General features: G+C 38.9%; 1 protein-coding gene across 2 annotated transcripts; it reads right to left on the reverse strand.

Annotated features, from left to right (window-relative positions):
• Positions 1-2,775: 2,775 nt before the first annotated feature.
• LOC143024882 (techylectin-5A-like) lies at positions 2,776-22,541 on the reverse strand. Of its 2 annotated transcripts, none has more exons than XM_076184240.1 (4): positions 22,465-22,541; positions 10,012-10,730; positions 8,421-8,525; positions 2,776-8,301 (listed from the first exon to the last, which is right to left on the reverse strand). In XM_076184240.1, exons 2-4 carry the CDS (start codon positions 10,689-10,691, stop codon positions 8,118-8,120), a joined length of 969 nt encoding a protein of 322 aa, XP_076040355.1. In that variant the 5' UTR covers positions 10,692-10,730; positions 22,465-22,541; the 3' UTR covers positions 2,776-8,117. The 2 variants fall into 2 exon arrangements, with proteins under 2 accessions (XP_076040355.1, XP_076040354.1); XM_076184239.1 differs by having other exon boundaries at positions 22,387-22,501.
• Between the last annotated feature and the right edge of the window lie 1,725 nt (positions 22,542-24,266).

A 24,266-nucleotide genomic window follows, 5' to 3' on the forward strand; every position in this document is an offset into this window, starting at 1 on the left:
CATATATATATTTATATATTTACATACATATATATAAATTTATATATATATATATATATATATATATATATATATATAATATATATGCGAATAAATAAATAAAAACACGTGATTCACAAAATGTGTAATAAAAGCACTTGGAAAATAAAATGAAAGGTGACCGAATGTTTTCGTCTATTTAAGACATTTTCAATGGTACAGAGTAAGGTAGCAGTGACATTATATTATTTATATATACAAAAGAAGCACATTAGGGGGGAATTAGGGCAGGTACAGTAGTGACCTCACTGTCTCAGCACTGCCGGACTTTTGACCCAGCTACTGTCAATAATTTTATGTTACAAAGTTATCTAATTTATACATTCCCATACTCATATTCATTTTGTTCTCAAATGAAACTTTTATATAACATGATTCTATGATATTCCTCTCCTAAAAGTCCTTACTTAAGACAATTTTCTTTGTTATCCCAATCAATGCAATGATTAAAATCCCTTAAATACAAAAACAACCCACTTGAAACTTGCCCTGTTCTGATGTTATATTTATGTTGGTTTATTCTCAATTTTAAATCCTTGCCTGTTTGCCCAATATAATTAAAGTTACAATTTTTGCAAAGGATACTATAAACACAGCCTTCATTACAAGCAGGTGAATTTTTGATCAACCTGTTTTTAACAGTGTTGCTATTTTTAAAGACAACTTGGACACCAAATTCATTAAAAGTACTAGTTAAACTAACAAAATTTTGATGAAAAGGGAGGGTTAAAATATTCTTAAAATTGAATTGATGATTATCAGAAAGACCGTAAAAAGATTTCTTTGCTGTGTTTTGAGCTACGTCAATTAAGTGTTTTGGATATTTTAATTTATTACCAATGTCATAAATGGTTTCAATTTCTTGGTCTAAAAATTCTGGGCAACAAACTCTACAGGCCCTTAGAAACATTGATGTGAATACTGATAATTTAGTCTTAAGATGATGATAAGAATAATAATAAATATAATTTTGTTTGTTTAACTCGTACTTTTAACCCATTCAACTCCGATGACAAGATGTCTTGTCATTTGGTCAAATAAAACAAAAAATCATAAAACACCAAAATGTTTGATCAAACACCAGAAAAATATGACGTCAATCCTCGCTTCGCTCGCAGCGAAGCGAGGACTGACATCATATTTTTCTGGTGTTTGATCAAACATTTTGGTGTTTTATGATTTTTTGTTTTATTTGACCAAATGACAAGACATCTTGTCATCGGAGTTGAATGGGTTAATAAATTTGGTGTCCAATTTGTCTTTAAAAATAACAACACTGTTAAAAACAGGTTGATTCAAAATTCACCTGCTTGTAATGAAGGCTGTGTTTATAGTATCCCTTGCAAAAATTGTATCTTTGATTATATTGGACAAACAGGCAAGGATTTAAAATTGAGAATAAACCAACATAAATATAACATCAGAACAGGGCAAGTTTCATGTGGGCTGTTTTTGCATTTAAGGGATGTTGGGTGGTAGTGGACCTTTTAATTTTGTCTCTACAATTCCCATTATGTCCGGTTCTTTTTCCTTCAGATAATCATTCATTTCAATCAAGCCATCTATATTTGTGTAAGATACTTTTAATTTTCTGTTACTTCCATTGTGTTTTCTGTTTCCCATCTGTTTTCCTCTGCTATGAACCATTTCCTCACTTTCATATTCACTACTCTCCTATAGAATTTCTCTTTCTGTCTCTGTTCTTTTTTTTTTTTTTTTTTTTTTTAGCTTCTAGTCTTTTTGTCTTCTCATCCTCTCTTTCCTCTTTACTCATTTCTCTTTTTATCCATATCTTTTTATATTGATCACTGTCTGTTAATTTCCCTGTTTTTGCTAAGATATTCTCTGCTGTCGTTTGTGACCTGAATTTAACTTTAATTGGTGTGGTCTTATCTGTATTGTATTTCTCGTGCCTATACATTTCCTCTATTTGTTTCCCTATTTCTGGTTCATTTTTTTGAACTACTTCTAATATCTTATTTACTTTTTCCTTTTCCTCCTTTATTCTTGTAGTCCTATTTGGATTATACTTCTCTTCCATCCCTAATATAATTATACATTTCTTTTTATCTGCCAAGTCTCTTACTATATTCTCCTTCTCCCTCATCACTTTAATAACTGTGTTTTCAGTTTGTCCTTTCATCTGCTGTTTCATTATACCTCTAAATTCAATTTTATTTTTCTCTTGTACTTTCTTCCAACCACTTACATCTTTTGCTATGGACTCTTTATTCTCTTTATTACTCCTCTTTAATGCCTCATTCTCTTCCTTTACTTCTCTTAACTGTCTTTTTAATTCTACTCTTTCTTTAGTTAGGCTTTTATTCTCCTTTAATTCTTCCAGCTTATCAACTCTTTGAGTAATTAAATATATTTGGTTAAACTTAGCTTCCCAATTTTCATTCATTTCTGTTAGTTTCTCCTCTAAATTTACTAGTCGGGGGAGGTTGTCATTTCCTCCCACATTAAATCCATGGAAATAGTTATCTTCACCTTGCATTACACTGCTCTTGTCTATATTTTTAATCTTTACATTTTTGCTAATCCCTTCATCTTCATTATTATCCGGTCGCCGTTTGTTGACATGGCGTACGATAGTGCCGGTTTTCCGCAATCATTGTTTATATAGTATTAACCACTACAGACATAATGTCGGTGACTTCGGACAATCGGCATTACTGGGCCCTTTTGTCTTTGTATTCTTTTTTTTTTTTCGATGTTAAGAATAGTACACAATATCACAATACATTTTATTGCAGTTTACACAAATTATAATCAAAACATTTTAAAAATGATATATCATACATGATAAATGCCATATACATTAAAAATAATTGAAGCCTTTCCTGGTTTCTGCATAGATCTGACATAGTTTATTTTTTTATGCCATAAATATCACATCCACTTACTACCAGAAAACCTACTTCATTTCTTTTTTATCAAATTGTGAGAGGTACAAAGTAAAGAGAAAGGAAGTTAAGCATAAGATAAAGGAAGCAAAGAGGAGAGCAGATGTGAAATGGGGAAAGAGTATGACAGAAAATTTTGAAAGTAATAAAAAGATGTTTTGGAAGGAAGTTAAAAGAGGAAGAGGAGGCAAATCAAGTAGAGAAGAAAAGGTAAAAGGTGCAGATGGAGAGAAGGCAGTGAGAGGAAGGTTGGCAAAGTATTTTAGGGAGTTGCTAAATGTGAAGGAGGATAGGGAGAGATAGGTAGTTGCAGTGGGAAGCGCTAAGAAAATGAGGAGGATGAGTGAGGAAAATGGAGGAGAAATAGGGAAGGATGAAGTGAAAGCAGCTGTTAAGATGATGACAGCAGGTAAGGCACCTGGGTTGGATGGATGCCATGCAGAATGTCTGAAGAAAGGAGGTAAAGTTATGGTGGACTGGCTGGTGAGGTTATTTAATGTTTGTTTAAGAGAGGGTAGAGTGCCAGAGGACTGGAGGAGTGCCTGTATAGTTCTGCTTTACAAAGGAAAGGGGGACAAGTGTGAGTGTAGTAGTTACAGAGGGATCAGCTTGTTGAGTGTAGTTGGAAAGGCTTATGGGAGGGCCTTGATTGAGAGGATTAGGAGAGGAACACAGGGAGTAATTGGTGAGGAGCAGTGTGGTTTTAGGACAGGTAGGGGATGTGTAGATCAGATTTTTGTGATAAGACAGATATGTGAGAAAGCTATAGGAAAAGGTAAGGATATTTTTTGGGCTTTTATGGATCTGGAAAAGGCTTACGACAGGGTAGACAGGAAGGCACTGTGGGAGGTACTGCAGATATATGGGATAGGAGGAAAGCTGTTAAGAGCAGTGAAGAGTTTTTATGAGAGTAGTAGAGCTTGCGTTAGGATTAGAAATGGAGAGAGTGAATGGTTTGAGGTAAAGGTGGGACTTCGTCAGGGATGTGTTATGTCGCCCTGGCTGTTCAATCTTTACATGGATGGGGTGGTGCGAGAGGTGAATGCAAGGGTAGTGGGTCACGGGTTGGAGATGATTAAAGAAAATGGAGAAAAGTGGGAGGTGAGCCAGTTGTTTCTTTGCTGACAACACTGCGCTTGTAGCAGGATCAGAGGAGGGATTGAGGAAGTTAGTTACAGAGTTTGAGAAGGTGTGTGAAAGAAGGAAGCTGAAGATAAATGTGGGTAAAAGTAAGGTGATGAGATGTACAAGGGGAGAGAGTGACAGTAGGCTGGAAGTGAGCATTAAGGGTGAGAAACTGGAGGAAGTGGATAGTTTCAGATACTTGGGTGCGAATGTGACAGGAAAGGGAGGAGTGGGGTTGGAGGTAGAATGTAGATTGAGAGAAGCGAGTAAATGCCTTGGTGGATTAAAAAGTGTAATGAGAAATAGACATCTGGGAATGGATGCTAAGAGGAGGTTATATGAAGGAGTGATTGTGCCAACAGCAATGTACGGGGCAGAAACATGGAACATGAGAGAGGAAGAGAGAAGGAGTTTGAATGTGTTTGAGATGAAATGTCTGAGAAGTATGATAGGGGTTACTAGTCTAGATAGAGTGAGAAATGAGGAGGTGAGGAGGAGAACAGGGGTGGAAAGGGAGCTGGGAGATAGGGTTGATGAAAGAGTATTAGGATGGTTTGGACACACAGAAAGAATCAGTGAAGAAAGATTAGTAAAAGAAATGTGGAAGGCGGAGGTGGAAGGAGTGAATATGAGGGGGCGTCCTAGGATGAGATGGATGGATGGGGTGAAAGGGGCTTTACAAAAGAGAGGAATGTCTGTAGAGGAAGGACGGGAGAGGGTGAATGGAGAAGGGTTGTGTATAGATGATGCTGTGATGCATGAGGGGGAGTGGGTGGGAGATGGGGGATGAGGAAGTATGTATGAGAAAAAATTTGATGCAGCCCGAAGGGATTTCTCCCCATCTTCTCCTTTCCTGCATGAGGGGACAGATAGGGGGGGTCGCCGAATTTATGAAGCGGCCTTGCTGTGGATGGGCTGTGTCTTGCGACACCGCTTCTGACCCAGGGCAGTGGACAGGATGCAGGGATGACCCATCATCCAGAAGGTGCCAAGATAGGAGGGAGGGAGGAGGGTGGAGGAGAGTGGAATATATGGGAAATGAAATGGGTGGGAGTGATTTCTATGCCTTTTTCTTTTTGGCTACCCCCCGTGTAAGGGGGAAAAAGCCTTTGGTATATGTATGTATGTATGTAAGTATGAATTTACCCTACAGTTGAATGTTATCTTTTGGTGACCATAATCAATACAGCAAAATAAAATTTATTGTATTTGATAATGTAAAGGTTAATTTCTTATTTTCTTATATGGAATTAGGATAAATAACAATAAAGGAGAGTTGGATCTAGGGATTAGGTCTCCATATATCAGGCAATAATAATGATAATTGTTCTTTAAGTTTCACTAAATGGAAAACCTACAATCCAATGGTCTCTGGGCCCTCCAACAGATCTCTCTGTGAAAAAAAAAAAAAAAAAAAAAAAAAAAAAAATTGGACTGTTGCCTGTGTCGCGTTGATATGGGGCTGCCCCCAAATCAATGTCCAGAGTAATAGATGGTTCAGAGTTGGTAGGTCATTAATTAAGAACTTAGATTTGTTGACTCAGTGGAGCTTGAAAAATAACTGGTTCTGAAGACAAGTGCAATATTTGTTCTCCCTGTTCTACTAATTGGCCAAAAGCATCGTGTACTTTCAGTGACTGCTTAGCAAAGGTCTAAGACTAATTAAGGTCCAACATATGATGGTATAGTTAATACTCTTATAAATGGGAAGTATAACCCACTGGACCTACGGGGATGACACCCCACCCATTTCAGCTGTTCAAAAAATTATGATAATACTCAAATGTACTATGATGCCTTTATTATGATAAATATCAGATATACAAAATGACAAAAAAAAACTGTGAGCATCACTAGTTTCTGGCGCACAATAATAGATGGTAGTGATGCTAGTGAGCCATATATTGAAAAATATTCACCATTAATCTTCTTCTCTATTCTTACCCTAATTTCAACTTGCTTTCAAAATACTAAGAAATACTCGATAACACTTGCAAGTGTACATACACTTTACTTCTTCATACCTGTCATATCTAGATCATCACAATAAATTTCATCTCTTATAACTTTAGGTTACAAATTATTCCTTACAAATAAATTTGACTCTTAAAAAGCAGACAAAATAAATCCCCAGTGGATCCAGTTTGGAAACACAAAGCCCCTCAGCCAGGTAAACTGTACCCCACTGGAGGTCTATGGGCTCCCTGTCAAATACATAAAACTGGGGGTCCTGGGGTTCATTCTCAGCTAAATGATTAACATGACTAAGTAACATGCGACCCAGGTTAGGCCAGCTAAACATAGGTTTGACCTGATTAGGGTAAGAAGAAATATACCAAGTACTGTATATAATTTTCTTGCTAACTTGAATGGTTAAATTGTTCGATTCAATCAGAAATCACATGTTTTGTATTCATTCCCATTAGCACTTACTCCAACAATATGGAAGACCATGTTGGGAAACTGGAGTTTTGAGTGGGGGGGGGGGGGAGCAAAATGAATTATTATTATAATTCTTTTTTATAGGAATAAATGACAGAATCACTCAAATCATCAAGAAAACGCCCAGAAATTTATTTTCACCCTACCCTAACCAGACCTAATCTAATATTTGGTTATGTTACCTCCCACTAGCACACACAACTGGGGCACGTAGCCTATTCCCTAGTCGTGAGGCTCTGTTCCCCTAGAACCCTTATATAGTCACCGAGTCTTCACCCAAAACCCAAATAAAGTCATCGAGTCTTCACTCACTCCACCCCCACCCCAACTAGGGTGAATGTTAACTATTATGGGGCAAAATGTAAATGATGCTTTGCCTTTTAAAGAAGAAAATTGTGCATACTGTTTAACTTTTGCTCCCTCTGGAGAATCCTGGATGAGAAAGTGGTACAATAACACCTCCCCCTCCCACTGCTTCCACCAAACCCCAACATTAGGTATTAGATTAACTTCTACAAACGATGCCTTCAAATGCATCATCTAGGTCCTTTGAAAATGCAAGAATCTATTCTGATGCATTGCTAGATCATACAAATTTGGTTTATGTTGAAGTACAAATCTGACTGGCTGAAATGAAGAGACGATGAATATCAAAATGCAACCGATTCATCCAAAAAGAAGCGTCTCCATGACAAAATATGTGACTTACTTTCATTTTACCTCGTAGTGGACCCTTCGCCCACTTGGATCTAAGATGAGATGGAAACAATAGGCGGTAGACGGGACTGGAATGGGTGAGAATGGGTGCATGCCATGGGCGGCTACCTCCCTTATAAGGAGGTAGGCCCTTGGTAAATAGATAGATGGCTTTCATCCAGTTAACGTGTACTTACAGGGTTATAATTGCAATGTGATCATATACATGCATGCGCAGTCCACTCCACAAGCAAAACACATATTTGAACATAAGCATCATTTATATGTTTTAACAGAAAACCTCACTCAAAGGACTTCCTAGTTTCAGTGGCATGCAAAGAAAATAACTAATTTTCATGAAAACTAATAAATTTGGGACAGTTATGTATTAAGATCAAATTCTTGTGAGATGCCAATGTGGCATGTATGATGAAAAAAATCATCAGAGCTCCAAATTATCAAACACTTCCGAGTAAGTAATATTCCAATATTAAAGAATACAGCTAAATACAATTGTTGGCAGTCAACACCATCCAGTTAAACCTTGGACAACCAGAAGCAGAATCTTAGTTTTTTATATATTACTTGGGTAATACATTTTCTATCCACTTCTTGTGGTAGTAATGGGTCTTATATGGTATCAAAAACAATGAATATGTCGTGTGTGCACCGAAAAACCGGGCACTAATAAGCAGCAGGCACAATAAACACATAGCAAGTAAATTAACTACCTCACAACTACCTATCGACACTGCTGACTGCTGGCTAGTGTGTAAAAACTGGAGAAACTATTTTTATCTCATTATCATATTTTGTCTGAGTTTTCTGACATCTGGAACTGAGGCCTATAAAACTGAGTCAACTTGTAATTCAAACAAGAAATATCATCAGACTTGACACCTAGAATCATTCTTCACTAAGAGACCTAGGAAAACTGGGGCGAATCTTCATCTCAGTGTGACGCAGGGAGTAATTGTCTCCTCGGAAATGTCTCCAGATGATGCCATCATGGTTGGTGATAGTACCCACTTGATACTTACCGTTCAGGTTGCTGTCCCAACAAGACTTGTGCCACCATGCTCCTAAGTATCTGCAACCATATATGTAGTAATATATATAGTTTATATGGTAATATATACCTCTGACAGATCATAACTTTCATAAAATTTGAACCTCCAGTCCCCATTTCCCTCATTGGATTTGTCTTACCTGGCAGCACAGTTGAGGTGAGAATGCTGGTCATTGTCATGATCATAAGTACTGAAAGCCATCCCGTTGTGTTTGGCCATTGAATCTCCTGCATTTCCACTGTACCTGCGTATCATATAAGAAATGGTTGTTGTCATACTTTCTTGTACCATAGTCTTGTTTGGGGCTCTATAAAAAGGACACTATCGTATGCCAAGGACTTCAGGATGACGTTATGGGAATAACACACAATTCTGTTGACCTTAGTATGACATAGGAAAGCCACAAATTGAGGCATGTGAATGACCTCCTAAGAACTGCATAATAATTGTGATGTCAGAATAATGTAATGGTAACAGCACACGAATTATGATGTCAGAATGACTTCATATGAATGCCAGGTAAAACAACTTCAGAGGGAGTCTTTAGAAAGTTCGTGTAGTGTCAGAATGGTATCACAAGAACACTATATATGGCACAAGAGGCATGCCATACAAAATGTAGTCAGAATGGCATAAGCACTATCATATTTAGGGGAGAAGGGCAATGGGGACAGCTCCCTGGGATAGATGGCTGGCGCCCTTCTGTAATTCCACCCAGTTGTTTCAGTATAGTTGCTGTCTATACGCGCAAGGTACTAGTATGTACTAACCCGAAGAGATATTATTATACTGTTGAACACACTTGCGGCAAAGGATGCAGAATTATCAAACATGGGGCTTGAAATGTTGTCTAGCATCGAAAAATGCAGAGTTGACTTGCAATGAAAGCAGAATTTGAGTTGAAGACCATCCCCAATTTTATCGATAATGAGCTTGGTGGTTGTAGTGGTGACATCTCTCGTCCACACTTGTGGTTTGAACCGACGCAGTTCAGTTACACGCAACCGCCGAGTTTTTCCTTGAATATGTAGTACCGCCGCAGTTTCAGCGCGGTTCAAACCGATAGTGTGAACAGGATCTTACCTCCCAGTACCGAGGCAACGTTTCTAGCCCAACATGTGATCTGAGTGCATTTTTTGTCACAAGAGTAATGATTTGCATGACCACTTGTTTTCTGCTTGCGGTCGTTTATGAACCTGACATGGTCACCATACTGAAAGAAGTGGGAGGAATCAAAGAGGGGTGCCCATGCATGGAAAGCTACGAGTACATGACGTCAGACTGGTGTCGTAGCAACGACACACTATGTTAGAAATGGTGCCATAAGAATGATGCACAATATGACGTTATAGCAGGGTACAAACGCCCCGTTTGTATAAGTTTACTTATTCTTTTCTTTCTTTATTGGATCCTAAAGACACTTGTCAACCTTTGATCACTTGACAGCAGTTCAAAGTATGTACAGTTGTTGACAATATTCATCCAAAGACGTTAACAAAGGTTCTCTCAGATGATTACATAGCCTAACGGTAGTTACATTGATATTGATATACATGTCAAGGGTTTAGCTCAGCTGAATAAAGTTGTCTGACGAGAGCCAGAATAAACACAGGCATCGAATACAGACACCAAAGATTTAAGTTACTTTAGCCTGTTAATACTGACTGAAAATTTTCTAGTTATAGGTGCAAATTACGCATAAACTTTCTTCAGTAAGAGATGAACATTACCTGCTGATGTGCATCTTGTAGTTAGCTCTAGCGCCTTCTATGTGGAAAGCGCCATACTTGGCAAAACGTTCGATATTTTCAAAATCCTCAAGCTCTATCCTGAGTTCCTGGAGACTTTCAGAGGTGAGATAGTGCAAAAGATTAAGTCCTGCCCAGAATTCCTTCTTTAGGTCACCAAACCCAAACTCGTATTCAACCCATGTTCTGTAGAAGTCCTCGTGTGGTACTGATTCATTGCGATGTTGTATAACAATCCACCCTCCACCATCGGTTACCTGATCGCACAGAACATATTCACGCCACTCTGGACAACAACTGTAGGGGTAAATCACCCTTACGCCTCGACCTTCATCTCCTGCCTCTTTCAGATCCTGGCAATTTCGCGGAAGCCAAGGCAAGGACGAAGGGTTAGGCTTGGGATATTCCTGAGTAGAGTATTCTTTGTGAACGCTTGCGGTAAGGTTTTTGATAGATGTTAGGAGCTCTTGTAAAATGGGGAGCGCTGACGGGGAATCGACTGGGTTGCTCTGGTGGAGGCATTGCGCCAAGGCATGTCCTATGCACGCACGGGAAAACCCTACCTCTTCGAGAAGAGAACCAACGGAGGAGGAGGGTTTGTAGGCTGTCGCCATGGACAGTTTAAAGTTGAAGGCCATTATCCATGCTATCAGTCTCAACATTGTGCCTATAGATTACTGCGTACCCTTTTCAACACAAACCTATTGAGAGAAAGAAATGGTCATTTAGTTCTTATTAATATACAGTAAAGACTAAAAAGCAAAACAAAACATTTTTTTTACAATATCCAACTGAAAGAAATGCATACATTTTAATTTTTCTATCCTTTTCATGAGTACTTTTCAAAATTGTTCTCTCCCTATTTTCAGCGACTAAAAGCAGGGATAAACACACAAAACACATAACAGAAAACATGGAAATAGCATTGCAAAGTAAAAGAAAGTTGATTGAGGAAACCTGGAAAAGGAGGACTAACTGCTGACCTACCACCTCCAAATGGTTCACCTCGGGATCTGCTTCCACATGGGGGTTGCTAAGAGTGAAGTGACTGAGACCTACGGTATATTCAGTTACCGTTTTTCCAAATAACAATAATATTTATTTCCAACTAACAGCCATAAGCCCACCGGCGACGGTGCGTGACGATGGGAACAGATTACCACTTGTAGCTCTTAGTTATCCACACGGTAGACGGCATAGGCCCAGTGGTCGCCTGTGTGAGGGTAGGGGGAAGCACAGCTCATCAGCAGCCGCCTCGACTTAGCAGCCATATTTATGGTCCATTCTACTCACCACACACAGAGAGGGGACTAGAAAAATTACCCTGACCAATCTTCGTAAACCTAACCAGCTTGGTCATTTATAACGAGGTATATTATCATAAAAAAAAAAGATACTACAACAAGGAGGGATCAATAGCCTTCCAAAAACCAAAGTCCCTGTTATCCTACCCAACCCCGCACCACCTCAAAAGTAAGCGAAGTAATGAAGCCCACCTCCGAACTCAACAACAATCTATAATGGTAACACCAGAGTAATTAAAGACTTTCTCCATAGGAGATAATGATTAAAGCCGTCGGCGTTATTAACAGACCTAAGCATCACAATCAAGAGTTACAACCACAATCCCACGGAGAGATATAGCATTCCTGATTCCTGAGCTTACCAAGCCCTGCTAACCATCAGTTTAACCCATACCATGAAAAAGTGAACTCTGATTTGGATTACCCAAGGTTCTTGGTCCTGAAATCTACCAACAATGAATCGATAGCAAAGAATGAGAGTGACAAATTTGAGGATCAATTTGGAACTCCCCGTGATATGTATCCCCAAGGAGATACCCAAACAATAAAATTACAAGCAAGAGCTCAGTATGACAAAGTCAAAGCTCTAACGACCCTGGCAGGCGCACAATTCAAACACCACATAGAACATTTAACACTATCATGGGAGTAGTCCGCTGTCCACCTCTACAATACCACACAGAAGAAATAACGGAAAGAATAGCGAGACGATCAAAAGTAATACAAGTGTACGAGTTGAGAAACCTATAAACGGTACAAAAAAGCAGTTCCTCAACACTAATAATCACCTTCAATCAACGTTATTTAAGATATGAAGAGAAATACTATCCACGCCCGTGGTGTTACTTCAATTGCCAGCACTTTGGACACTTTAGAAAACGATGTCGCCGCCCAGAAGGCATTTGTATACATTGCTCAGTCCCCACACGTGGAACCACATACTCAGACCCATCCAAATGAATAAACTGAGAACAAGACTACCCCGCATCTTCCTCAGATCGCCCAATATACCAATAGGAAAAGGAGGTTCTGTGTCTGAGACTCAGAATGCATCAGTTCTAGAGAAGCCCGATCACGAGCGCAACCCAGGGTGATCACACCAGGAATCACACATGCAGAAGCACTACAGTTCATCAGTCAGATGAGCCTAGCCCAATAGATCCTCTCAAACAACTACACCAAGAGAGACTATCCAGACTCGTACAACTATCCCTTGTGCAAACCACCACACTCCCTCACCAGTGACCAGCCCAACCACACATACCACTCTTTCGAAGCACAAGAATTTCAAGTGCAACCAACATTGTTGTCTCTAGCCACCAAAACCCACAACCACACACCCTTTCAACACCTGCCCCCACCCCATCCACCCAAATAGCCATAATCCTCTCACCCGAAGAAAAGAGTACAGTAACCTTTTATACAACCACCTCCAGTCCATTATGACTCTCATCCACCCCGTTCATCCCTTACCCTTATCCACCCCAAGACTTACAGCCCTTCCACTTCAAGAAGAGATCTAACTCTCCGAGTGAAACCATGCAATGGAGAACATTAATCATTCCACATCAGTAAAGTTCTCGCCCAAAAAACCCAAACCCAAACAGTCCATTAGCAGACGACCAACTGTTATTTCAAGAACTGTCTAGTTTCTGCAACCGGGATTTATTGATAATGGGTGATTTCAATTTTACTGACATTGATTGGATGACCCTTGAACATGGCCATATAGGTAGTCGCTTGATTGATTTTCTTGGTGACAATTACTTAATTCAGCATGTAAAAGAGCCCACAAGATATGGAAACTTACTCGATCTTTTGATCACTAGCCGCGAAAGCATGGTAACTGATGTAGAAGTCGGTGAATCTGTTGCAAATAGCGATCACAACTTAGTTAGATTCAAACTCCTAAACAATTTTAGAATAGATACTTGTGTTTCTAAAATACCTGATTTCAGTAAAGCTCAGTTCATAGGACTACGTCAGGAGCTTCAGCTTACAGATTGGGAGGCAAAATTAAACGAAAGACCTGTAGATCAGATGTGGGAAATATTTCAAAATACGCTCACTAAGATGATTCAAACTTACATTCCTTTTAGGACAGACGCCCCCCAAATCAGGCTCGCCCAAAGTGGCTCGACAAAGAAACTGAAAAAAGTATTGCTAAAAAGAGACAGGCTTATAAGAAATATAAGTGCTCGGGTGCATCTAATGACTATGAAAGTTATGTATCAATACAGAGAGATTTAAAAAAGACAATAAGAAAAAGAAAACGACAATACGAAATGAAAATCGCTGATAAATCCAAAGAGAATCCCAAAGAATTCTATAGTTACATTAGAGATAAAAAGGTTGTTAGGAATCACATTGGTCCACTATTATCTGCTGACGGTCAACTTGAATATTCAAATGAAGGAATGTGTAATATCTTAAACAATTATTTTAGCTCGGTATTCGTAAACGAAACACCTCAAAGTGAATTCCAAACTGAAACCTGTGAAAAGTCTGGGGTAAACTTACTCACTACGGTAAATATAACAAAAGAAAAAATTAAAAGGTGTATAGACAAACTCAAAGTCAATAAAACACCAGGGCCCGACGGTTGGCATCCAAGAATCTTAAAGGAAATAAAAAATGAGATTGTTGTTCCATTAGAAATTATTTTCAAGAAATCCATCATATCCGGAGATGTCCCAAGAGAATGGAAGCTAGCTAATGTTACTCCCATATTCAAAAAAGGTGACAAAAAGAAACCAAATAACTATAGGCCTATAAGTTTGACTTCAATCGTAGAAAAAATAATGGAAACTATCATCAGAGATGCTATCGAACATCATTTAGAAAGTAACCGTTTGATAAATGATAGCCAGCATGGTTTCAGACGGAAACGTTCTTGCGTGACTAACTTACTCGAATTCTACAACACAGTTATCTCGAATTATGACAAAAGAAACAATATAGATTTAATATATCTAGACTTTGCAAAAGCTTTTGATACCGTCCCACACGAAAGACTACTTACTAAATTAGCTTTGCATGGAATAAGTGGTAGCCTATTAGGTTGGACTAGTAAATGGATGAATGGTCGAAAACAGAGAGTTGTTTTAAATGGAAAAACTTCTGGATGGAAAAGTGTTGCAAGTGGAGTTCCTCAGGGTTCCGTTCTTGGACCACTTCTATTCATAGTATATATAAATGATATAGACCATGGACTAAAATCTACTGTCTCCAAATTTGCTGATGATACAAAACTGTGCGGAGTGGCAAATTATCACTCAAACCAATTAGATATTCAAGAAGATTTAGATCAATTACAGAAATGGTCTGAAAAGTGGCTAATGAAATTTAACACAAGTAAATGCAAGGTAATGCACATAGGTAAAAATAACAGTAAGTACGATTACAAGTTATTTGGTAATTCGTTAACAAAAGTGGATAGTGAAAAAGATCTCGGCGTAATTATCAGTAACGACCTCAAATCATCTAAGCAGTGTATTTCAGCCTCTGAGAAAGCAAATAAGATTCTGGGACTAATTGCGCGATCTTTTGATTTCAAAAGTCCATCACTCATTAACAAGCTATATAAATCGTTAGTTCGTCCACATTTGGAATATGCTGTTTCTGTATGGTCACCGAATCTCATTAAAGACATTGACAGACTGGAAAAAGTACAACGGCGAGCCACAAAACTGATTCCAAATATCAAAAATAAATCATACGAAAATCGACTAAAACACATGAATCTGTTTTCCCTAAAAAAGCGTAGACTCTGAGGTGACTTGATACAGGTCTTTAAGATTTTAAAGGGAATTGACAACATCAAAAGTGACAAAATGTTCACATTGAATGACAATCAGACAAGAAACAATGGTCTCAAACTGTCCGGAAATAGATTCAATTTGGAAGTAGGTAGAAACAATTTTGCCAACCGTGTAGTAAATGAATGGAATAAACTTCCTGCACAGGTAGTGCAATGTAGTTCAGTTTGAAGCTTTAAGAATCAGTTAGATAAATAGCTAAGTAAGATGCTGTAATGATTATAATTTATCTTATATTATTTGCTTTTGTTTTGTTATCATTTGTCTGTCTGATTTTCATTTATTATTAGTTATATGTCAATTTATTATTATTTACTATTTACCTGTTTGTTTATTATTTAACTATACCTATGCATTTATTTATGTATTTTATTTGTTATTTACATTATTATAGTTTTTATTTATTGTTTTATTATTAATATGATTTTTTTTTCGCATCCGACCTAGATATGGATCAAAAGGTCTCCTGTCGGCATGCTCCGCCTTTGTAATCCTTTGTAATCTTTGTAAAAAAACAAGACGGATCTCCCCTATCCACAATATTCACTGTATCCTTAACACTAAACAAGCAAGCAGAAATCCATCCCATCTCAGTACTAGCCACACACACTGCATACTAAACCATATATAAGCCTCCTAGATCTCCCAATTCATCGGACCTAACTGGAATGATCGAATACATATCCAATTCTAACCAACATCTAGTTGCTTTAACAAATCCTACACAAATCAACAAGGTAACACGACCCAAACAACACCACGTCAAATACACTCCATTATACCTCATAACTCCTATATACCAAAGTAAAGTTCCCCTTACAGTATCACGCATACTGCTGCACTGCCCAATTTACACAACACCCTCTAATAACTACCCACTTTCTCATCTACTCTATCAAACAACAATAAGCGACAAAATACCAATGCCTCCATCATTTCATCCACACCTTAGAACTATAAATTCCCTTGACTACAACACCAACATATGAAATATAAGATAACACAAGGCAGTGGCAAGAGATTTTCCAAAAGAATAGAAGACCTGGTTGTCTACAACAACAGCAATAACAGTCTAATTGAATGAGCTGAATGATTATTTGAAGGAAAAAGAACCGGACATAATGGGAATTGTAGAAACAAAATTAAAAGGTCCACTACCACCCAACAGTGTAGGACATGATGCATATAATTATTGGATTAGAAACAGAGAGACAAAGCAAGGGGGTGGAGTTATGTTCCTGACTAAGAAGGATATAAACATGAGGTATGTCACATATGGAAAGAATACAGTAGAGATGATTATGATCGAAGTGGAAGACAGAGATAAGAAGAGCAGAAAGTTTGTGATAAATTATGTGCCTCCAAAAACAGCCTCGTGGGAAGAGAGTGAACATAAAAGTATGTTAGAGGACACAAAGATAACATTAAATAAGGTAATGGAAGATGGAGGAAGAATAGTTATGATGGGCGACTTTAATTGCAAAGAAATATGCTGGGAAGAGATGACAGTAAAGGGTGGAGACGGCTCATGGGGAAACGCTCTACTTGAGATGATTACTGACAATACAATGACACAGTGGATACAGGAGAACACTAAGTATAGAAATGAGGAAGAACCATCGAGACTAGGCCTAATAATTACATCTGAACCTAGAATAGTGGACAAGATTGGATATAAAACACCAATAAGTAAAAGTGACCACATATTGATTGAAGTGGAACTAAATGAAGAAAAATACATGAAATGAAATGAACAATATAGAAAAGGAAGAATGATGTATGAAAAAACAAACTTTGATAAAATAAGAGAATTCTTTCAAAAAGAAAACTGGGAAGAAATATACAAAGAAGAAACAACAGTGGAAGAGAAATGGAATATTTTGACAAAAATTTACAAAAAAGGAGTGGAAAAGTATGTCCCAAGACAAAAACAAGAAAAAGAATATGTAAAATGCTGGTACAATAGAAGTTGTAGGGAGTTAACAGACAAAAGAGACAAAGCTTGGACCAGATGGAAAAAAGACAGAAGACCTGAAAAATGGAAAATATATACTTGTTATAGAAATGAATACGTACAAGCATGCAGAGAGGAAAAGAGAAAATATGAAAAAGATGTCATAGAAAAGTGTAAAGATCAACCAAAACTATTTTACAGATTTGTAAACAACAAATTGAAAAACAAACAAGACTTGGAGAAAATAAGACAAGGAGGAGTTGAATACACAGAGGAAATTGAAATGGCTGAAATTATGAACAAACATTTTAAATCAGTGTTTACAAGGGAGAACATACAACCTGAAGAGATCGAATGGAAAGAGAAAGTCCCTCCCATGAAAGAAATAGAAGTAACAAAGAACGAAATATTGAACCACTTGAGTAATCTTGATGTCAGAAAATCGCATGGACCAGATGAAATAGTAAACTGGATTTTGAAAGAATGCAGGAATGAACTGGCAGACAAAATACATAGCATAATAAACAGTTCCTTGGAAGAAGGAAAAGTTCCAGAAGACTGGAAAAAAGCAAATATAGTACCCATATATAAAGGAGGAAATAAAGAAGACCCTAACAACTATAGACCAGTCTCCCTAACAAGTACAATAGCAACAATTTGTGAAAGAATTGTCAAAAATAGATGGGTAAAATATTTAGAAAAAAAACGTGCTAAATCCAAGACAATTTGGATTCAGACAAGGACGATCATGCGTCACCAATTCAATGTTTCTATTCAAGGCTAATAGATATAATACAAGAAAGAGATGGATGGACTGATTGTGCATTTCTAGACCTAAAAAAAGCTTTTGACAAAGTACCACATAAGAAGTTGCTTAAGAAATTAGAAACTGAAGGAGGAATACAGGGCAAACTGCTTAATTGGATGGAAAACTTTTTGCAAGAAAGAAAAATGAGAGTAGTGATAAGAGACAAACACTCAAAATGGGATGGAGTAATAAGCGGTGTTCCACAAGGAACAGTACTGGCCCCAATAATGTTTGCTATATATATTAATGATATGGATGAAGGAATTGAAAGCTATATGAGCTTCTTTGCAGATGATGCAAAACTACTGAAAAGAGTGAACACGGAAGAAGATTGTGAGTCACTACAGAGTGATCTAAATAAAATACAGGAATGGAGTAGGAAGTGGGAGATGGAGTTCAATACAAAAAAGTGTAGTATAATGGAATTTGGAAAAAGCAAAAACAGAATAACAGGAGCATATAAATTGGGAGAAGAAGGAATAAAAAAAGTAGAAAATGAGAAGGACCTATGAGTCATTGTTATGAATAATATGTCACCTGAGAAACATATAAATAAGATTTTTGGAGAAACCTATAATTTAATAAGAACAATCAAAGTTGCATTTACATACCTGGATGAAGAAATGGTGAAGAAAATTCTAATCACTCTGATAAGACCAAGATTGGAATATGCAGCAACGATATGGTCACCAAGTGCAAAAAAATGTATAAAAAAATTGAAAGAATACAAAGAGCAATTACAAAATTGGCACCAACACTCTCAAAACTATCATATGAAGAGAGACTGGCAAAACTTGAACTACAGACACTAGAGCAAAGAAGAGAGAGAGGAGATTTGATAGCTATTTACAGAATCATGAAAGGCATAGAAATTACTGATAGAGAGAATCTGATAAAATGGGATGATAGAAATACAAGAGGACACGGAAAGAAAATAAAAAAAGACAGCTATAGAAGAGATGTGAAAAAGAACAGCTTTCCTCACAGAGTAATAGACAGTTGGAACAAGTTAGATGAGAAAGTGGTGTGTGCAAAAACAATATATGAATTTAAAAATAGTTTAGATAAAATGAGATATGAAGACGGGACCTCACGAGCATAGCTCCCCTTCCCGTAAAATACAACTAGGTAAATACACACACACACAATTATGTATGTATATACATTTACACTGAATGGTTCCCAGTGATCAATTTATATATTTTTTCAACCACAAATCACTTTTAATTCCATGCCATCGTAGTCGAGACTGAAGAATCGCTCGATGGAGGCATTCGATGGAAATTGAAACGTGGACGAGCCGAGGATTCGAACCCAGCTAACCCATAACAAAGTTACAGTGACTTAAACCAATGCGCTATCAAGAGATAGCGCATTGGTTTTAGTCACTGGCACAGCAAACAGTATAGCAACACTCCTCAATGCTGCCAGTGGCACTCCGTCCATCGTGGTCTTTTTGGATTTGGAAAAGGCGTTCGAGCTGGCCAGTCCACTTGTGATATTAGACACCCTTGCTCGCAAGGGCGTAAAAGGCAAGCTGCTTTCTTGGATTGCTGACTATCTCAGTCACCGGTCAGCGAAAGTAAAATTTCAGGGTCACATATCAGAGGCCAGAATGCTGGAGAATGGCACTCCACAGGGGGGGGGGGGTCCTCAGCCCCACTCTGTTCAATGTGCTCGTCTCCAACATTCTGGAACTACCACTACCCAATGGGTGCAAGGTTATCTGCTACGCAGATGTCCTTGCACTTATAATTACTGGGAAACGGCAGTGCTTCAACAGAGCCCAGCGCTGTTTAAACATTGTGGTAACGGAATGTTGCAGGTTAGGGTTAAAGATCTCCCCTACCAAGTCGAAGGCCATGGCGATTCGACTCTGAAGTGAGGGGGAGCACCTCTCCATCCAGGGCCTCAGGCTGGACTGGGTCCACCAGTTTCAGTACCTGGGGGTCTGGATTGATAGGTTGCTCTCCTTTCAGAAGGAACTGGCCTATCTCAAGGAGAGGCTGAAGGCGAGAACCACAGTCATGAAAGCAATGACGGGGAAGGTACTTGGTGCCACGCACCAGGTCCTTCGCACATTCTATGTGCAAGCAGTCCGCAGTTTAGTGGACTACGCTGCCCCAGCTCTCATACCTGTGGCGACTGCTAAGCTTGAAGCCCTGGAGCCTTGCCAAAATGAAGCAGCAAGGATTATCCTGGGAGCTCAACCTTGGAATAAGATTGTTAACCTCCAGAAAGAGGCTTCATTGCCTTCATTAACATCACGGGTCAGAAGGCTGGAGGTCGACTTTCTTGCCAAGATAGTCCAGAGCCCCAGAAGCTGAGCTGAGTCAGAGCCTTGTGATAGCTCTGGGACGGGTGGATAATCTTATCCAATCCGGTACCTGGCTATCACAGACGGCTGGGCTCCTGGACTTTTTTAGGCTCACCAGTGCTCTCCTTGAGAAGGGTAGGGACTCTCCTCACCCAGAGTTCAAGTCCCCACCGCCATGGCTGTCGATACCTGCAACCTTTGTTGTCACAAAGCTTCCCAGTAAGAAGAAGTTATGTGATCAGGAAAGAGTACGAGCGCAGGCTCTACAAGGCATCCGCGCACTGCCGGAACCTGGAATGGCGGTCTATTATACGGATGGCTCCGTAGACCCCAACAGGCCCCGTAGTGCGGGGGCTGCTTTTGTGACGGATGGTTTGACCTTCGGCAGGAGAGTATCTGATCATGCGTCCACTCTCCAAGCTGAGGCCATAGCGGTCCAAGGAGCGTTAGAGTATGCTCTAATATCTCGAGCTGGTCCTGTAGTGATCCACACGGATTCACAGTCTCTGCTAGGCAGCTTAGAATCGACACAGCCCAGTGACAATGTACGCCTACTGACCTCCATCCTAGCACTCCTGCTGAAGCTACATCAGCAAGGCAGGAGTGTTACGCTAAACTGGGTGCCGAGCCATGTAGGCGTCCCAGGAAATGAGCTAGCTGACGCCGCAGCAGAAGCGGCGCGCCAAAGACCCGAAGTCGATGTTGTCGTCCCTCTCAGCAGAAATCAGTTGCGCATATGCACCAGGGCTCTTAACCAGGTATAACGGTTCCTTCAGCACAGACTGGAGGCAGAGGTGTCAGAAAGGGCGAGGTGGTACAGGACAGTCACAGACTACGAGCCCCTTGTACTTCCTCGCTCCACCCCTAGAAAAGTGGAAACTGCTCTTCCGTCTGCGACTGGAGGACCGTTGTTACTGGCAAATCAAGACCAACCCGACAGCAGGAGAAAAAAGATGTCGTCACTGCAGCCACCCAGAAGCCACCCTAGAACACTACCTCAAGCATTGCCCGCAACTTTTTTTCTGAGGAGAGGGCCTCCGACAACATCTGAGGGTCTTGTGCGCCGCCTATGCAGCCACTTAAGTCAATTCGAACTGCGTCGGCTGGTGGAGTGTCAGCCCCCCCTATAAACTTTTATATAATTATTATGACCACGTAATACACTGATTAATACACGTACACTGATCAATAGGAAGGGTGAATTCACTGGGATGTGCATACGTATTACATACGTATGCACATCTAAGGAATGTAAGAGTTTGTGTGGCCAAGCCACACACACTCGTACATTGAATCACCCTACAAACGAGCTCACACTCAAAGCCCGTGGGAGATTACTCCCAAATTATACACACGCACAGGCCTGTAGAAGGATTTGAAAACTGGACACAACCTGAACAAATCGCATCAATAAAGCAAAGAAACATCTCCGTTTTTCTCAAACGGCTCACTGTCCTACTGAACTTCGCTTCCACGCCTCAAGGAACGACTACGCTACCAATTTTCTCCTTATATATATATATATATATATATATATATATATATATATATATATATATATATATATATATATATATATATATATATATATATATATATATATATATATATATAAATGTGATCCGCCGAAGATCAAAACCAACACTTTCCACTCAAACTATTATAAACTACATCCATTGCATTTTTCTTCATTTTCATTGCGGTCTCATTCTTCAATTCAACAATTACTATAGGTCCGCGTATGAGCTAGTTTTTCCTCAGAATGAATTTTCAAATAGATGCACCGAAATCAAAATACTTATATATGTTGTAAAATCGGTAGGCTTTTTCATCGTTCAACCCTGTTCTTGTACATAACACAAATTAGTTGCCCTATAGGAAGATGCAATACAAAATAATGTAAACGCTGATGTCAGTCACAAAACATAGTAGATAAAAAAGTGACTAAAATCCAAGCTTCAAAATGCAACACAAATAGACAGTTAAGTACACAGAAGAAACTAATAAATCCGACGTGTATAATGCGGACATGCGATGTGCAAAGGGCTTAATGTTTAGTGATTAATTATTCATTTGAGATAATTATGCGCCTGGGGGTTCCTCAAAGCCGAATGCGATCGGAATAAGGCACAATGTTATTATGACGAGATACTTACTACCAATCGGCACGGGCAAGCACGTGGATATGAAGACACAGTCCCAGGATATTATGGTGTTTGTGACAAACTACCTACCCTCTGATCGTGTTGCGTTAACCAGCACTAGTCTATATGTGGTCCTGCCATTTCCTGTGCCACACTCTTATCGTAACAACTTCCCTACTCCATCTCTCACCGTGCCCCTTCCGGGATATCTTTGCACCCACCAAGGAAACGTGGTTGCCATTATATTTTCTCAATCGTACTAAAATAATATTTCATTATATACCAAATATTCTTAAGCTTATACAAAACTTTTATAATGCAATGGAACAATTGTCTTTTATTATGAGTACAACAATTTCAGTGTCTGAGCTCACATTAAACTCCGATATCTTGTGTGTATTCACGAAACGATGCAGACTTCGTCCATCCAAGCTTCCCTATATCAGTTGAATGGGAGGTCAAGAGAGTATCTTATGTGGCTCCCATCTCTCTAGCACTTCTTAGGTGTGAACATTAATAATCTAATAAATTTCACCAATTTGCATGATTAAGTACACTTTAACTTTCTCCATCACCAATGGTATTGTTTCTTAATTACATAATTGATAGTTAATATTCTAATAAATTTTTATAATTGTTTTTAGTGTAGGTTACCCCCCTCTTCATTTCCGTCCCTGTTTTCCGGGATGATTGATTACAATAGTGTATATAGATAATAATTTACCAATGCATTTATCCTGTTGGACAATCTTGCACAATTGTCGTGCTTTATTTCATATGTTTCATACAGTTACTTCATGTATTGATAGTCAACGGTATTTATAATTTGGTTATAGTCGTTCTATGCAGGAAGCTGTGGAGAGACGAATAGATGATAGAAGTATTAGTATTTTGTCGTACAGGATTTGTTAGAGTCCGTGCTATTAAGAACTTGGCGGTGGTTATTGCTGGGTGTTGTGTAAATTGGACAGACTGGAGGCATGAATAATATTGTGAGGGAATTTTATTTAGGCAAACGGGAATTCCACTGCAATGAAATGTAATATTTCGTTTCATATTGTTTTAGGTCATGTTCCTTGGGCGACTGGTGTATGATTTGTTACTTGAATACTTATTGTCATTTCTTTTTATTTCATTTGAGTCTAGTGCGAACTTTGGAAGATCTAGAAGGCTTGCATTTCGTTTAATATTAGTGTATATGGTTAGTGCTGGGATGGGATAGATTTCTGCTCTTATGTTTAATGCTGAGGCTACAGTGAATATTGTGGATAGTGGTGATCCGATCCTTTTTTTTTTTTTTTCTTCTTCTTCTTTTCTTTTTTACTGTTGGCGTTTCTAGGGCGGGGACTTTACTGGTGTGGAATGACTGATGTACTCCATTATGTCTTGTGTGGTTTCCCTTAGAGCAGAAGTTCTCAACCTTTTCCCTTTACGTATCCCGAGAGTCATCAGACCATCGACTCGTACCCCCATTAACCTGACACAGATCATAGAATGGTAATATCCAGTGGCACCGAAATGGATATCAAATGGTTTAAAGTGTAATGACTTTATTCATCAGTTGAGCATTAACATAAGAAAATGTACAATGTTCTCTCTCTGCAGATCTAAATATTTAAGTAATCTTTCGCTAGTCATGTAAGTACCCCTGCAAACCGTTCCAGGAACCTCTGGGGGTTCGCAAAGCCCAGGTTGAGAACCCATACCTTTGAGAGTTAGGTCTTTTCTTGAAGTGGGAGGGCTGTAAATCTTAGGGTGGATAAGGGTGAGGGATGAATGGAATTGAGGGTGAGTCGTAGTGGACTGGAGGTGGGGGTTGTACAAAAGGTTACTGGAGGGATTGTGACTATTCGGGCGGGTAGCGTAGGGGAGGTGTTGAATGGGTTTGTGGA

The sequence above is a fragment of the Oratosquilla oratoria genome, chromosome 4 (assembly GCF_046742065.1).
Source record: "Oratosquilla oratoria isolate Oo_2021 chromosome 4, ASM4674206v1, whole genome shotgun sequence".
Taxonomy (NCBI): domain Eukaryota; kingdom Metazoa; phylum Arthropoda; class Malacostraca; order Stomatopoda; family Squillidae; genus Oratosquilla; species Oratosquilla oratoria.

What these genes read in the sequence shown, in the direction of transcription:
- LOC143024882 (XM_076184240.1), bottom strand. Translation starts at nt 10,691, where the DNA reads ATGTTGAGACTGATAGCATGGATAATGGCCTTCAACTTTAAACTGTCC. An exon ending in TACAAGATGCACATCAGCAG is followed by an intron (nt 8,526 to 10,011) that starts GTAATGTTCATC and finishes TATGATACGCAG; the next exon opens with GTACAGTGGAAATGCAGGAG. An exon ending in CACCTCAACTGTGCTGCCAG is followed by an intron (nt 8,302 to 8,420) that starts GTAAGACAAATC and finishes ATATGGTTGCAG; the next exon opens with ATACTTAGGAGCATGGTGGC.